The 16,266-nt window shown below is 50.1% G+C and overlaps 2 protein-coding genes across 4 annotated transcripts; both read left to right on the forward strand.

Moving 5' to 3' along the window:
* Positions 1 to 67: 67 nt before the first annotated feature.
* On the forward strand, positions 68 to 14,343 carry LOC122394546 (endoplasmic reticulum-Golgi intermediate compartment protein 1-like). 3 transcript variants are annotated; one of them, XM_043391503.1, is made up of 9 exons: positions 68 to 292; positions 8,066 to 8,144; positions 10,040 to 10,174; positions 10,574 to 10,665; positions 11,085 to 11,216; positions 11,485 to 11,658; positions 12,117 to 12,217; positions 12,615 to 12,725; positions 13,169 to 14,343. In XM_043391503.1, exons 2-9 carry the CDS (start codon positions 8,110 to 8,112, stop codon positions 13,274 to 13,276), a joined length of 888 nt encoding a protein of 295 aa, XP_043247438.1. In that variant the 5' UTR covers positions 68 to 292; positions 8,066 to 8,109; the 3' UTR covers positions 13,277 to 14,343. The 3 variants fall into 3 exon arrangements, with proteins under 3 accessions (XP_043247438.1, XP_043247437.1, XP_043247436.1); XM_043391501.1 differs by lacking the exon at positions 68 to 292 and adding an exon at positions 7,928 to 7,953; XM_043391502.1 differs by lacking the exon at positions 8,066 to 8,144 and having other exon boundaries at positions 85 to 292.
* On the forward strand, positions 5,493 to 8,097 carry LOC122394545. The gene is made up of 2 exons (XM_043391500.1): positions 5,493 to 7,159; positions 7,885 to 8,097. The coding sequence occupies exon 1, from the start codon at positions 5,614 to 5,616 to the stop codon at positions 6,559 to 6,561; it is 948 nt and encodes a 315-aa protein (XP_043247435.1). The 5' UTR covers positions 5,493 to 5,613; the 3' UTR covers positions 6,562 to 7,159; positions 7,885 to 8,097.
* Positions 14,344 to 16,266: the final 1,923 nt, after the last annotated feature.

Here is a 16,266-nt window from a genome sequence, read left to right on the forward strand (position 1 = left end):
TACCTTGAGCTGTGTCAGCAAGTACAACTATGACGCACTTCTTACGAACTATTTCAAGACGTATGTTGACTTCGTGATGTTTTGTGGCTCAGAAAACATTAAAAACAAAATTCTTATATTTATTTCAAGTTGACAGGCTGTCCGCTTTCTTTATTTTCTGTTATATAATTTATCCTTGTAGCTGTGATAATAAAAAAGTAGTGAATTGAGTAGCATCACATAGCACATTGACATCACGAATTGACCTGAAGTATTGAAAGGGGCTTATCAACATGGTGTTTGATGTCAAAAGGTAGGTACCTACATTCCTAACAGTAAATTATCGTAGTCTAGCCACGAATAGCAAATTTCATATGATCTGTATTGATCGGGTTACTATGACCTCCTGAATTGCTGACTTGACCTGTACTAACACAACCTACATGAACTGATTTTACCTGACCAATTCTACGCAACCCCGAATTGTCACCTGTAGTTGTAGATGTATGATATTGTCTCCTCTGTCACCTTGTGTAGACATTGATTCTTTTCCTGTGGCTGAATTTCATTACCTGAATTCCCTGGTCATCCTCTCACTCCACGATGGCTGAGCATCAAAATGCAGATGATGTGACAGATGGCGTGAGAAGACGTAAGACGACAGAGAAGGGAGCTCAGTATCAACTTGGTGTAAAACAAAAGGTGTACAAGAGAGCATTGAGTGCAGTAAGGTCCAGTGGTCAGAGGTTGATTGAAGTTATGTCTGCAAATGAAGGCATAGGATGTGTCAAAGCTGAGCTCGAGAACTGGCTGAAGCTGTGTCAGGAGCTGACATCATCTGATCACGAGTTAAGGTCCCTGCTTCCAGATGATGAGATTGATTACCATGTGAGTAGGCATTTGAGTCAGCTTGATGACAATGATGCCATGAAGGCAAAGGTGTTGAAGTATCTTGCGGACATCAAGCCCGAAGAAATGCCTGCTGATGGTGTTGAACCTCAAGATAGTGCCTCAAACCTCTTTGTGACGTCAAGAACCGCTCTGTCTAGAGTCAGTCAACATTCAGATGGGGGAAGCTCGACGTTGAGCTCCGCCAAGCTGAAGGAGAGACAAAAGCAAGCAGAACTGGCAGCAAGAGCAGCTGTTATCAAGAAAAGCCAAGAAATGAACAAGAGGAAACTGGAACTGCAGTGTGAGGAGGAAGACATGAAGTTGATGACAGAGTTTGCTGTCAGCCAAGCAAGGGAAAGAGCCATTGATGATTTTGAAAGAGATATGAATGACACCACCAGAAACCAAGATGCATTCCAAGCAACGACAGCAAGACGCATGTCCCAGTTGATGCTGGACATGCCACCCCAAGATGCTGCCCCAAGAACCCGAGTCCCACAGACAAGTCAGCAGCAAAGGCCAGCGTCAAATGTCCATGCTCCACAGACAAGTGAACAGGAGCAGAGCATGGATGTTATCCAGGGCCTCGTAAATCTGTTGCAGCGTGAAGTAAAGCAGAGCCGCCTTCCTGCTCTGGAACCGGATGTGTTCTATGGTGATGTGGCAAAGTTTGAGTTGTGGCTCAAGTCATTTGAAACATACATAGAAGCCAAGACCAGCTCTCCAATCGAAAGACTGCATTACCTGGGTAAATACACTGAAGGTGAAGCGAAGGCAGCAATTCTTGGATTCATCCAGCTGCGGACAGAAGATGCTTATCAAGAGGCAAAGAACAGACTCAATGACAGATATGGAAACGAGTTTGTACGAGCAGCTGCATACAAACGACGGATCCGAAACTGGCCAAATATCAAGAGTGGAGATGGCAAGGCTCTGAGAGAGTTTGCAGACTTTCTTCAGCAGTGTGATGCCTTGTCAAGGACGTCTGGGCACTTGAAGGTGTTGGACGACCAGCATGAAAACAGCTACATGTTGAAGAAGCTGCCCAAACATGTGGTTGATCGTTGGAGAAGATATGTGGATCAGCGACTGTATGAGCCACAAGATGGTGAGCCAGCAGAATATCCTTTATTCAAGGAATTCGTGAAGTTCCTGGCGAAGGAAGCGAGAGTGGCCTGTGGTCCCGTCGAAGACTCTGCCAACAAAGAAGAGAAGGATGTGCGCAGAGACAGGAGAGTTGTAAGAGCGCTCCAGACGACTGCTGCACCAGCCTCAAAGAGGGACAGCCACAGTGTTGTCAGACCAGGGTGTGTGGTGTGCTCTGACCGCTCAGGCGTTTCAGTTGCTGCCGCTCACCCAGTGGCAGAGTGTGAACAGTTTACCAAGATGACCCTTGAAGAGAAGCAGGCTGCAGTGATGAAGTATGGACTCTGCAGAGGATGCTTGAGGCGTGGACATGTCTGGCGGTCCTGCCAAAGGAAGATGAAGTGTGAAACCTGTGGAAAAGGTCACCCCACTGCCCTTCATGATGACAAATTTCCTGTTGCAGCACAGAGCAGGGCAATCAGCGAAACTCGGAGGGACCTCATTCAGCGCGGAGATGCTGAGACTCAGAGGAGGAGCAGTCGGCCTGAAGGAGCAACGGACCAGCTCCAAGCTACATCCCTGCGTGTGATGTCCGGAGTTGGGGATAAGAGACCAGGCTGCGTCCACTCAATGATCCTGCCTGTGTTCGTTCGTCACAGGGAGCACCCTGATGTCAAGGTTCTAACCTATGCTGTCCTTGACCCACAGTCTGACGCGTGCTTTGTGACAGGCGGCACTTGCGAGGCTCTCCAGATCCAGGGTCAGCCAGTCTCCCTGGAGCTGAAGACGGTCACGGGCCAGTCAGTTGTGTCCAGCTCAGTCGTTGATGACCTGGTGATTGAGCCTGTGCAGGGAGGTGACAGCATCGTCCTTCCTCAGTGCTATTCGCGTGAGGTGATTCCAGCAGAGCGTTCGTGCATCCCCAGAAGAGAGTCTGCCAGGAAGTGGTCTCACCTGGCGCCGATCGCAGATGAGATACCGCTGTACTACCCTGCCGCTGGAATCGGCCTTCTCGTCGGGATGAACTGCCCAAAAGCCGTGAAGCCCAGAGACGTCATCACAGGTGACGACAACGACCCGTGGGCTGTAAGGACCGTACTGGGATGGGGCATCGTAGGCCCCGTCTGTGACAGCGAGAACATCAATTCTGGATGCCAGTACATCGACGCAGGAAAAGGAACCCGCAGGCTGTGTCACTTCGCATTCACGACTACAGCTCATGAGATGACTCCTCAGCAGCTTCATGAGATGTTTGAACAGGACTTTGTGGAGACAAGAGAGGAGAAACCACAGTCAGTTGAAGACAGGATGTTCCTGAAGATGATGTCCGAAGAGATCCATCAGAAAGAAGACGGGCACTACGAGATGCCGCTTCCGCTGAAGGGAGACGTCAGACTGCCGAACAACAGAGCTGCAGCAGTGCAGCGCCTCAAAGGACTCCGCTCGAAGCTAGTACGAAATGATGCATTCCGGCGTGACTACACAACGTTCATGGAAGCCACGATCGCCAATGGTCACGCTGAGAAGGTCCCAACAGATGAACAGCAGCTCAGCAATGGCAGGGTATGGTATTTGCCCCACCACGGCATATACCACCCGAAGAAGCCGGACAAAATCCGTGTCGTTTTTGACTGTAGCACCGAATTTGGTGGAGAGGTGCTGAACAGTCATCTATTGCAAGGACCCGACATGACGAACAGCCTCGCCGGAATCCTCTGTCGTTTTCGGATGAAACCGATCGCTCTTACATGTGATATCAGAGGCATGTTCAATCAGGTGGGGGTTAACAGAACCGATCGTAACTTCCTGAGGTTCCTCTGGTGGGAAAACGGTGACGTGCATCAGGAGCCCGAGGAGTACCGAATGACGACACATTTGTTCGGCGCAAGATCTTCACCAGCATGTGCTATGTTCGCCCTCAGAACAGCAGCCGACAGCTACGCAGATGAAAGTGGAAAAGAAGCTGCCGACTTCGTAAGAAGAAACTTTTACATCGACGACGGTCTCACGTCCGTAGATGACGAAGACACAGCTGTGCGCCTCATCGACGCGACTCGCCAGTTGTGTAAGCAGGGTGGATTTGAACTACACAAGCTGTCGTCTAACAGCGTTGAAGTCCTGAAATCTGTGCCGCCAGAGAGCCGCTGCTCTACTACGCAGAGTCTGGAAGCCGGAGCGGGCAGGCTGCCCATCCAGCGAGCTCTTGGCATAGAGTGGGACACAGAAAACGACGTACTTCAGTTCAGTGTGAAGCCCAACGATAAACCACCAACTAGAAGGGGGATGCTGTCTGTGGTTAGCTCCATATTTGACCCCCTCGGCTTCATCTCTCCATTTATTCTGAGAGGCAAGCAGATTCTAAAGGAGTTGTGCCGTGATGGTCTCGGCTGGGACGACCCAGTCCCAGAGACTCTGCTGATGCGCTGGAATGAATGGATGTCAGAGCTGGAGACCCTGTCAACCCTGAAAATTCGAAGATGTTACACACCGATGGACTTCGGAGCCCTGCAACAAGTGGAACTGCACCACTTCTCCGATGCCAGCACGCACGGATACGGTCAGTGCAGTTACCTCCGCCTCATAGACGACCAGAACAGAGTCAGCTGTAGACTTGTGATGAGTAAGGCCAGGGTGACTCCTTCCAAACCCGTTACAGTCCCTCGCCTCGAGCTCACCGCAGCACTGATTTCCGTTCAAGTGAGCAGCTTCCTTCAGAAAGAACTTGACCTCGGCAGTGTCGCCGAATTCTTCTGGACCGACAGCAAGGTGGCCATCGGCTACATCTCCAACGAGGCCAGACGCTTCCACGTGTTTGTGGGAAACCGAGTCCAACAGATTAGGGATCGTACAGAGCCCCGTCAATGGCGGTATGTCGAGTCCAAGATGAATCCTGCTGATCTAGCCTCAAGAGGCACGAGCGCCGCCGAGCTCAGAGACAGCACCTTGTGGTGGTTCGGACCAGCATTCCTGAACAGTGCGGACCCACTCCCGGATCAGAACGTGAGCCCAACTGTGGACCAGAGTGACCCCGAGGTGAAGCACACCATTCGGCCAGTCGTTACGCTTCAGACTGCTGCATCAGAGACACGTCCCCGTGCCACCGTGACCGAGAGACTTCAGCGATTCTCGACCTGGCACCGGGCCAAGAGAGCTGTTGCGCTATGTCTGAGGTACATGGACGTGCTGCAGGGACGGCGCCACTCAGTTGGACAACCACTGACGGTTGAAGACCTGCAAAGAGCAGAGACAGCGATGATAAGGGCTACGCAAGCTGAAGCGTTCCCAGAAGAGCTGAAAGTGTTGAAGAAGATGAAGGAGACTGATGAAGTGAAGATGAGTGTCAAGAAGACCAGCAGGCTCGTGAGGTTGGATCCTTTCCTTGGAGCCGATGGATTGATTCATGTGGGCGGCAGGATCCGGAGGGCAGAACTACCAGTGACTGAGCTGCACCCAGTTATCCTCCCGCGAGCAAGTCACGTCACACGCTTACTTGTCGACAACTGCCACCAGAGAACCCGCCACGCTGGCCGCGGGATGACCCTAGCGGAGATCCGCTCTGCAGGGTTCTGGGTAGTTGGAGCCAGAGGTGTAGTCTCGCGCCACATCCTGGCCTGTGTGACCTGCAGGAAGATCCGTGGATCTCCAGTGGAGCAGAAGATGGCTGACCTGCCGGAAGACCGCCTGAGCCCTGCCGAGCCGTTCACGCACAGTGCAGTGGACCTGTTCGGCCCGTTTTACATCAAGGAACGGCGGAGCGAGCTCAAACGATGGGGAGTTCTGTTCACTTGCATGGCATCAAGGGCTGTGCATATTGAGACGGCCAATTCCCTCACGACAGACTCCTTCTTGAATGCTTTCAGGAGGTTTGTCGGTAGACGCGGCCCAGTGAGAACGCTACGCTGCGACAGGGGCACAAATTTCGTCGGCGGGAAGAACGCGATGGAAGAAGCTTTGAAAGAAATGGACCACGAGAAAGTTCAAAGGGAGCTCCTGAAAGAGAACTGTGATCTCGTCGAGATGAAGATGAATGTGCCGTGCGCCAGCCACATGGGCGGCACGTGGGAGCGGATGATTCGCTCCGCAAGAGCTGCACTCAGCGCTGTACTGATCAGCCACGCCGGTCAGCTCGACGACGAGACGCTGAGAACAGTGATGGTGGAGGCTGAAGCAATCATGAACAGCCGTCCCATATCCTCTCCCGACATGACCCAAACTGACCTAGTAGAACCGCTAACACCTAACCAAATACTAACTCAAAAGACTAGACGAGTACTGCCCCTCCCTGGTAGATTCCAGTCAGCAGATGCTTACTCTCGCCAGCGCTGGCGTAGAGTCCAGCTAGTAGCAGACCGCTTCTGGTCAAGATGGAGGACGGAGCTCTTGTCTTCACTCCAAGAGCGCCGACGATGGAGGTCGGCGAGGCCCAACGTTCAACCGGGCGACGTCGTGCTCCTGATGGAGGAATCTCCGAGAGGCAGCTGGCCTCTGGGCCGGATCGTCGAGGCCGTGCCCGGCCGTGACGGCCTGGTGAGGAAGGTGAAGGTTCGCTCCGGAGGCCGGGACCTGGAGCGGCCTGTGCACGGCATCGTCAGCCTGACGCGCTGAGCGGCATGGCCGCTGAGCGGCATGGCCGGCGCGGCAGAGACCGGGACCTGACCGTGGCGACTCTCAGCCCGGGCGCCGAGCGGGGTGAGATGTGATACAGACTCGGTGAATGGAGGACTCGAGCGGCGGATGTGGCCGTGCGATGACGGTCCAGGGTGGTGTCTCCATCTGCGGGTGGCCGTCGCTATCCGACATCTGACTGATCGGAGCCAGTGTGCGTACCTATTCACCGGCAGGGAGTTGTGTCAGCCGAGACACGCACTCTGACGTGCGGACTGTGGTGTTATGAGGAGCCACGCGCTGTGAGAACGCATTCCTAAGTGTTACGAGGAGCCACTCGTGTTGTGAAAGGTGCATTTTGAGTGTCATGGGGAGTCACACGTGCCGTGAGAAGTGCTCACCTAAGCGTTATGAGAAGTCATGAGTCATGCGCAGTCATATGCGTGGCGATAAGTGTGTGGGAGATGCTAGAGAAGTAAATTTTGTTTACCAAATTTAGAGGAGCCATGTAACCGCGAGTGTCGCGGGCCGTATATTTTGGTTGCCTCGTCCTCCGTCGGCGAAAGGCATTAGCGGCGCGGTGGAGGCAAAGAGTTCGGCCGCGTGATTTCGTCCTAACATCACCCTACTCAGAGCTACTTTAACGGCCTTGACTGTTAGCAGGCGCCCGTTTCGCTACCACCAGGCTGACTTGTGATACGGGATGGGTCGGGTTTTTCGCTGGTGCCGAAACACAGAGCTTCGGTGGCAGACGGGTTTTCTCCTGCCGCTGGAGCAGGCTTAGAGGCTCAGCGGCCCAGCGAGCTACACCAGCGGACCCCGGCCGCTGAACAGCGGCGGCGGCCGGGTTGAACGACCACAGACAACCGTCGGCCGCCAACTGCAGCAGCGACAGATTCCCCATCCTCCAAACCATTCCTTTCATCGTGACGCTTAAACATTCACAAACCCCATCCCTCCCAGCGACATATCCCCCACTCTTCAAACCATTCCTGTCATCAAACTCTCGTAACCTTACCATTCACAAACTTCCTCCTTCCCTCCCTTCACAAACATCAATTTACCGGTAAGTTTCACTGTCATTTATGTGTCTTAACGTAAATTCATGGGTTTTTTCCCATATTCATGGCATAGTACATGGATATGGGTTTTCCCATGTTGTCTTGCTGTAAAAGTGGCCACCGGTCTTAGTTAGGACGGCCGGTTTGTTTTGCGCGGCGTAGTTAGGTCGCCGCCCTCCTCGCGAGGCCGGTAACGTAAGTTAGGGCCACTAAAAAAAAAAAAAAAAAAAAAAAAAAAAAAAAAAAAAAAAAAAAAAAAAAGGCCGCGTGGCGGCGTCACGAACATTCCGCATTGTTTGGATGAATTGAAAGGCAGAAAGGCGCAAACGATGTAAGCTGGTTGAAAATTATTAATTTTTGCTATGTACTGTGCAATGTGTTAATGGCTAACTTCATTCTAAACGATTGAACGACTGTTTCATACGATTTTCTGTTCGTTTCAGAATTTACGGCATAATACAGCTATGTCACAGAACCGCATTATTAGATGGCTGTAACAAACATGGTGTTTGATGTCAAAAGGTAGGTACCTACATTCCTATATTTAAGGTATTTAGTTGAATATAAATACCTAATGAAAACTGCTTTTGTCCTCCATGCGGGATTGTGGATTAGACATAATATCTCACTTCAGTGGCTCAGGCTGTGGAATTGCTTTCAGAGAGCTCCACGGCATGCTAGTGACCTGTGCTGCTTTATTCAGCGTCAGCCTGAAAAATACTTTTTCTGTTGACATGTTCTGCATAAAAGGAGGATGCACTAAAATGTTTAAGCTCAGTAGGCGGAACTATGGTCATGAGTACCCAAATATAGGAACGTTCCCATTTTTGGGAACGGAGTTCCCAAATATGGGAACGGGCGTTCCCATCTATGAGAACGGAAGGCAATTTTTCGGCCGTTCTCCCACTAAAACTCAAAAGTGCATCACGTCTCAAAAAAGTGCACGCTGATTTAAGTATCTACTAAATCTCCATAAAGTTATCTTTAATCTGACCGTGGAACAAGGAAATTGACCGTGGAATGATATTTTTAATGATTTTTTGAAAATGACAGAATGGTGGAAATATGGGTTATACGACATTTAACATGCAATTTTAAGGAAAATGAAGCATTTTTTAGTTTGAGGTAAAGTATAATAATTTTCGCCTGGTTATGAACTTTCATACTATCGACACCAGATGCTGACAAATGCAATCGAAGACGCGGACGGTCCCGAGGTAATATTGTTGACTTTTGTGTCGGGGCGGACGACCGCGTGGAACGTGAGTGAATTTACCGAGCTACTGTTGTAAACTCAGTTTAAGCGGTTGAAAATTATCCAGCTGTATTTTATCATCCCGGAAAGACATATTTTATTTGGATGCTAGCTGTTTAGAGTTGTTTTATAAGGAGCGTCATGAGCGTGGTTTTTGTCTTCCGTGTTTCTAAGCGTGATCGTTTTGGGGGAATTTCTCTTATATAGCTCGCTCTGTGTGGCTTATTTATAATTTTTATGCTGATTTCGATAATTCCTCGTGCCCATCCTACCAGGCCTTTTGCCACTTACACTCATCAAGAAAGGAAAAAACTAGATTTTCATTGGGACTAGGTGTTTTGAGGGTGTAACATATTCAGCGTTCCCATTTTTGGATACTTCCTTGTACTCGTCAACTATCGGTGATAAACAGACAGGTGCTTGACATGTCTCCACCCTCAGCGCGGACGGTGGATATAGGTATGGAAGACCTTGTTGAACATCGCTGAGCGTTGTGAATTACGTAATCCTGCAGAGGGGGGCGTGCCCGCTGCGAGATCGACGGGAATAAAAGCGCAGAAGACCGGGCGAAACATGCGACGGTCTTGCCGGAAAGGTCATCTGATGATTGTTGCGTTAACAATAATTTGCGGCGTTGGACGTGATGCTTGTTAATGAAAAGAGCCCCTGAAAGGCGTCGGTGAAATCGTTCCCAATTTTGGGTACGCCGTTCCCATAATAAGGAACACTTGCAGCGCCAGTGTACGAGAGCGTTCCCAAATTTGGGCTCGCGGCCCGGATGATGGACTGCTTTAGAAATAGGGGAACGATTTGAAACTACGATGGGCCTTACAATATGAAACTCTTTCCCAACAATATTGAGACAAATAGCAGGCGGTTCACGATCGTTTTATATTTTTTGGACGTCATTTAACGGTTCTTTTTCTTGTTTTAAATAATGCCTACATGGCGTTCCCATATTTGGGTTTATCGTTCCCAAACATGGGAACGAAAATGCGTTCCCGAAAATGGGTACGCTTGACCATAGTTCCGCCTACTGAGCTGTGTTAAGATTGTGTAAGAGAAGTTATAATAATAGTAGCCTTCTGGCTCTCAATTCTCATATGTGGTATGTAAAGGCTCTTATCAAATTATGCTCATTATGCATTTGTATTGTTTCCAGACTAGATGTGTACCGGAAGGTGCCCAAGGACCTGACACAGCCAACTGTGACTGGGGCTGTCATCTCCATCTGCTGCTGCTCATTCATGTGCCTGATGCTGTTCTCGGAACTGTACAACTTCATCTCACCTGACATGTCAGTAACATTTGTGTTACTTACCTGCCTGCTAGCTATGTAGCTATGTAGCCAAGTGGCTACCTTCTACTGTTTATTTTTCCTTCATTTACCCTGTCTTCTGCAATCTTATCATATAAACTCAGCATAGTAACATTTCAACTAAGCTCAAATTGGTCATAAGATCTTATGATTCACCTTCATTTTTAACAGTTGACATAGTTTCACTATCACTTTCTCAGCTCATTGTATTTGCCAGTTGTATTGACTTACTTTTACATCTTCAACATAGGTACCTATTCATGTGCTGGGTGTTGCAGCCTTTCAGAGGTACCTATCCAACTTCATCTCTCCTGCATGCTACTTTTGGTTTGTAAGCCTTGCACGCAGGATGACTGACATGCTGAACATTGTTTGCAGTGTATCAGACCTGTTTGTGGACAACCCTGGCAACCTGTCTGGCACCATCAACGTTCACTTGAAGATCTCCCTACCTCGCCTCAAGTGTGAATGTAAGTACATATTCCTCATCATATTTTCTGGTTCCTACTCCATATGCTTGGTTAGGTACACTAATTTGACTCTGTAAAAATGAAGTACAACTTTGCCCAGCAATGCTCATGAATATATGATCATCTTATTGATAATGGCAATACAAAATGCCTTCCTTGGGTCTTGACTCTTGAGTCACAACTTTTACTGTCTGGCACCTGTTATGGTTAACAAATGGTTAACACATAACACTGCATGCAACTTGTAGAACAGTGATATTGAATGCACTATTTAAACATGATCATACCAGTAAGTATGCAATGCTCATACCAGGATCATACCAGAAATACCAGGACATTTTAGTGATGCCTACCTAAGTGTTTAAAGGAGCACACCGACATACACCTTTGCCTGGCCTCTCCTCTCGTGCTGCTGCCAGATGTGGGTCTGGACATTCAGGACGACCAGGGTCGCCACGAGGTAGGCATGGTGCAGAACACAGAGAAGACGCCCATTGTCGACGGAAAGGGCTGCTTGTTCAGCGCTGACTTCCACATCAACAAGGTGCCAGGTCAGAAAGTCGTCGGCGAACCGAGGAATTGGTCACAATCAGTCCACGGACCTTCGCAGTCCGAAGTACACCTAATTATAAATACTAGTGATTTTTACTGGGCTACTGGCATTGTTATTGTTTTGTATCTACTTTCAGTTATCAGTGAGACAACACAGGACTGATAGGTGTACACTTCCAAACAGTACCCTGTCCGCGCCGATTGAGGATTTGGATCTCCCTAGAGATCACACCGTTCTGATGTCAGCACCCCCCCCCCCCCCCCCAGGCAACTTCCACGTGTCGACTCACTCGGCGGTGCGCCAGCCGGCCAGTGGAGCCGACTTCGCGCACGTCCTGCACGAGCTGCGCTTCGGCGAGCCGCTGCCGTCGGCGGCGGCGGCGGCTCTGAGGGACGCTAGCTTCGGTCCGCTGGACGGCCACCGGGCGCTGGAGCACCCTGGTCAGTCAGTGACGGGGCGAGGGGGAAGAGACTTGTGCCGGTGCTCTGTTATGGACGGTGGGATGGGGTGGATCAGTGACGGCGTGGAACACTGCACGCTGTTCAGTGATGCATCTGGTCTGTCTGAAACTGAGGGCTCTATGGTTTTAACTATTTGGAGTGAATTTAAGCTGCGTTTTGCTGCATTTTACTGACATATTTCGAAATAACATATTTGAATATGAATCACCGACGCTCATCGGTGTCGGCTTGCTTAGTAGCATTAGAATTTTCAGGTTTTTTCAGAAGGTAATGTGTTGCTCCACCGAAAACCTCATAAGTCGCTTACTACCTAAGAGTCAGTCACCTTTCAAAGTCTGTGAGCGGAGCGGCCCGAGTCCCCACCACTGCCCGGTGCGTCACTGTGGGTACTCGGACCTCTCTCCCCCTCTGCTAACCCTCTTCTGTCCTCTCTGCAGCTGCCTCTGCACACGAGAACCTGCTGAAGGTAGTGCCGACCGTATTCGTGGACTTGTCCGGCCGCGAGGTGGTCAGCTACCAGTACACCTACGTCTCAAGGGTTAGTAGTTCGGTGTGGTGAGGCAACCGACCGCTTTACTGAATGACAGTTTCGGTTTAACATGAGAGGACTACGAAGGTCAGCTTCTTACGACGTTGTGATTTGTACCTATTTTATTTGATGGGAATGTTTCTACTTCGATGTTGATTGTTGGATTGTATTTTTTGCTGTTTGTGAATCGGACATGTATCGTTGTAATGAGACGTGTTCCAGCGCAGTGATTTCCTAATCCTGACCTAACCACTCCATCAGTTTATGGTGGGCCGTTTGATCTTTTCCTTGTCCTTGTCCGATCTACCTATCGTCCTTATCTGCCCAGCGCTTAAATCCATCTGCGTCTGCCGTATTGTTTGAACCCGTCCCCGTCCCTATTGATAATCCGTCTGTTCGTCCTCAGGTGCGGCAGCAGCTCGGTCGGTCGCCGGCCATTTGGTTCAAGTACGAGCTGAACCCGATCACAGTGCGCTACCACGAGCGGCGGCCCCCGCTCTACACGTTCATCACGTCGGTAGGTGACGCTCTGGGCGACCGAGCGTGAAGAAAATGTGAGAAGCTGCACACTGGGCGTCATGAGCTTCATATCGCCACATCCTGAACATCCAGTTATCATTGGAATGATACGGATTATGTACGCTGCTGTTCCAGTCTGTCTCCCTCATTGGCACTGATATCTCTTCATAACTTTATTTCTTGATGTTTTCGCCAGTCTTTGACACCTTAACGCCATAACTACCTCCGTAACGCCACTGTTTCGGCTATTTCTAGTAATTATACTGCAACGTCCACATATTATCCGCCCGTAACGCCCCCATCTCTGTATCCCCGCTGTCTCTGTGACAGATCCGTCCGTAACACCCCGTCCTCACGGTTCCGCCCGTAACACCCCCATCTCCGTGTCTGTGCTGTCTCGGTGACGACCCGACTGTGACATCGCTGTCTCCCTGTCCACAGATATGCGCCATCGTGGGCGGCACGTTCACAGTGGCCGGCATCATCGACTCGGTCATCTTCACCGCCTCAGAGGCCTTCAAGAAGTTCGAGCTCGGCAAACTGTCGTAACCTCCATGTCAGGTCGGTCGGACTTGAAAACACTGGGATGGGGTGGGGTTCGAACCCAACCGCCCGGGCGGCGGTACGCCGATAGCATAAGTTTTGGTAGTGATTTGACAATCTAGAATCTAGATAGTGAGGCATTCCAAAAAGCGTGAATGATTTAGCCAGTGGATTCACCCTAGGATTCACCCAAGCATCAGCTTAGGGTGATGCTGTTCTTTGGATGGTGTGTTTCTGTGTGTTGAGATGATTTTAGGTGAATTGGTGACGGGTAAATTGTGAAACATATTGCTTGTATTCAGGTTATGTTTTTGCAGCAGCGCAGCTTATCGCCTAGCGAAGCAGTTTTGTACAAAAGCCTGGGTTCGCTTACATCCATGCCTATGAGGCTATGCAAGTATGTAAAGCGATCTTGCTGCGACTTGTCTGACGAGTCGTTTGCTGAACGCGAACTCCTAAGACTAGTGTTTATCGGTGGTCAGGAGAACCTGACTGGTCAGTGGCAGTCAGGGCAAGCTGACAAGCTGCTCTGCAGTAAAATGATCCCGAGAATCACTGTTTTGTCTTCCCGGGTAGAATAGAGATGCTCTGGTCTTGCTGGAGAGCGCTGTACCTGGGCTACTGCAGGGAAGCATTCCAGGGTCGTTATTTTACGCTACGTGCAATAGCGTGACGTGTTAGCTAGTGTACCTCGGGACTAGCTTCTACTAACCGTAGGTTGGTTTGAATGCTGAGATTTTTTACGCCTTTGGCCTTGCAGCTAGGTGGTGAGCTTGTCGTGTAAGCTCGACTGGGGATGGATAGATTTGACACTAGCTGCTCGCCGGTACTTATTTCCAGGTGTAGTGAAGCAGGGTGCTTGGTATTTGTTTGACATTGCCCGTTGTCTGGGACTCTGGTTGAGGCTTTTAGTTGAACGGTGGGGTTGTGGGGATAATTACAGCATGTCACTGCCGAGCGGTTATTTACAACTGACATTGCGATTTTGATAACAACGTGTGCCTTGCCTATAATTCCAATGTGATGCTTGTTACGGTTTCAGAATGTGAAATATATTTTACATGACGCGGTTATATTTATGTATTTCGATCACTGAACTGATAATATGGCATACACCAAAGACTTCTAGTGCTGCGGAAGTTCAATTCAAACGGAATCGTTGTGAAGAACGGTGCAGCTATGATTGTCCCAGTTTTCTGGAAAATGGTTCAATAAATGCATTCGGCAACCCGAAAACTGGAATCCTGCGGCGCTCCTGCAAATCGGTTGCGTTTGGGGCGAAGGATTTAAATAGGGTAGATAATTAGAATTCCGAACGACTGGAGTAAGCATCTAAAAGGTCTCACAAAGGGCATCTACGGGTGAGAAAGGCACGATGATAAAATAAGCCATCGACGTCGTTGCCTGCATAAGGCGTGTGGTCGCGTTCTGAGGACGCTGTGCCGCCATTATATGGGCATATTACTGCCTTCATAGTGCCCATAGCCGTCCTCGGTCATCTTATTAACAGCCTTGAAATGGGATCTTGCTGCTCTTAGGAGGTATATTGCCTCCTTTAGAAGGCCTGATATTGCCACTCGAAAAACGTATCGTCGACTGCGCTGCCTGTTCTGAAGGGCTGCACTGGGGGGGGGGGGGATTATTTGTCACCCTACGACAAAGTCACCCTCTGAGGTGTACGTAATGCTTCGTCTCAGGACAGTCGTCCACTCACCACCTAAGAAACACGTGAGCTCTGCATATTGAATACATCACGTGAAGAGGAGAGAACGAATAGTGTCAGGTTCTTCATGACACTATTCTTCTTCACCCATCAGAAGCATTATGAAGCTGTTGTCCAACCCACCGTCCCGGGGGCCGGGCGGACCGTTCCCGACTCCTCCCGTCGACTCCGCCGCCGCCGAGGGGGGCCGATCGACCGATGTCGACCGTGAAGTCGGCGCCGCCGGGTCGGGTCGCCGGGGGGAGGGGGGGGGGTCAGTCGGCTGGCCGAGGCGGGCAGAGCGGGGTCAGTCGGCGCGACTGGTGGAGCTGGCGGGTGTAGTGCCTTGCGACTGTTTGCACTGTGCACGTCTATAGTTCATGTAACGATCACCTCTATTGTCACCGTCTCAAGAACAGTGTATACTGTACAGTTGTGCTCAAAGGCTGCTACTGTAGCAAGGTTGGCACCGTGTACAGTCTGCACTCGCCACTCTGCATGTAGGGAACGCCAAATCCCTGCAAGTGAGGTGATTTGGGGCAGTCAGCATTCAGCAAGGCACTGCTGGGCCAGCAAGGACTCCAGAGGTGAGACGGTAGTGATGCTATCCTTAAACAGAGGCTTATAGGCAATATTTGAGTGTCCCGAGCGGACGCCAGCCAAGGTCAAGAAGGGCACACACCGAGTCAACACCGGAGTGAGACGAAGACAGGCCTACCGGTGGACAGTGAGGGTCGTCATCGTCTGTTCGCTGTACCTCTCCTACGCGGCCGGCAGCGACCCCTTCCGGTTCTCTGCAGTCGGAGGTCGGCGCAACTTACATCGGTCGGTCACTCAAGGTCAGTCAGAGACGAGCCGCTTCGTATATTATCTGTGGGTTTGGGGCTTTGGTCGATTGATGCTGTGATATTTGATGTTAGTGTATGTGTGTAGGTACAGCCCACCGCTAAAGTAATGTGCGGTTTTACCAATCTCAACGGATGGCTTTGACTGGCGATTTTAGCGGAGTGATCGAAAAGAAGGCGTCAATAGATAAAGTTGCAGCTGCAAGGGTAACGATACAGGCTAGCTACATTCAAAGTTTCATCGTGGTCTGGCGAATCATTCCTATGCTTCAGAAGCAGGACATACCTACCCAGGACTGAAACCACGCATTACTTATGCTGTGGACTGTACAAGATATTTTGAACTCTGTTTTTATTTATCCGCCTCAGTCCTTTTGGCTTGATACAGCTGCTTTGACACAGGCATTTAAAGCTGAAAAAGCTTTTGAATGCATTTGTAGTATCTATGG

Source organism: Amphibalanus amphitrite, unplaced genomic scaffold (genome assembly GCF_019059575.1).
Source record: "Amphibalanus amphitrite isolate SeventyFive unplaced genomic scaffold, NRLGWU_Aamphi_draft 000597F_arrow, whole genome shotgun sequence".
In the NCBI taxonomy this organism is placed as follows: Eukaryota; Metazoa; Arthropoda; class Thecostraca; order Balanomorpha; family Balanidae; genus Amphibalanus; species Amphibalanus amphitrite.

Coding starts and splice junctions, on each gene's coding strand:
- LOC122394545 (XM_043391500.1), top strand. CDS start 5,614: ATGGCTGACCTGCCGGAAGACCGCCTGAGCCCTGCCGAGCCGTTCACG.
- LOC122394546 (XM_043391503.1), top strand. CDS start 8,110: ATGGCTGTAACAAACATGGTGTTTGATGTCAAAAG. Junction 10,666..11,084: donor ACCTCGCCTCAAGTGTGAAT/GTAAGTACATAT, acceptor TGCTGCTGCCAG/ATGTGGGTCTGGACATTCAG. Junction 11,659..12,116: donor CCGGGCGCTGGAGCACCCTG/GTCAGTCAGTGA, acceptor TCCTCTCTGCAG/CTGCCTCTGCACACGAGAAC.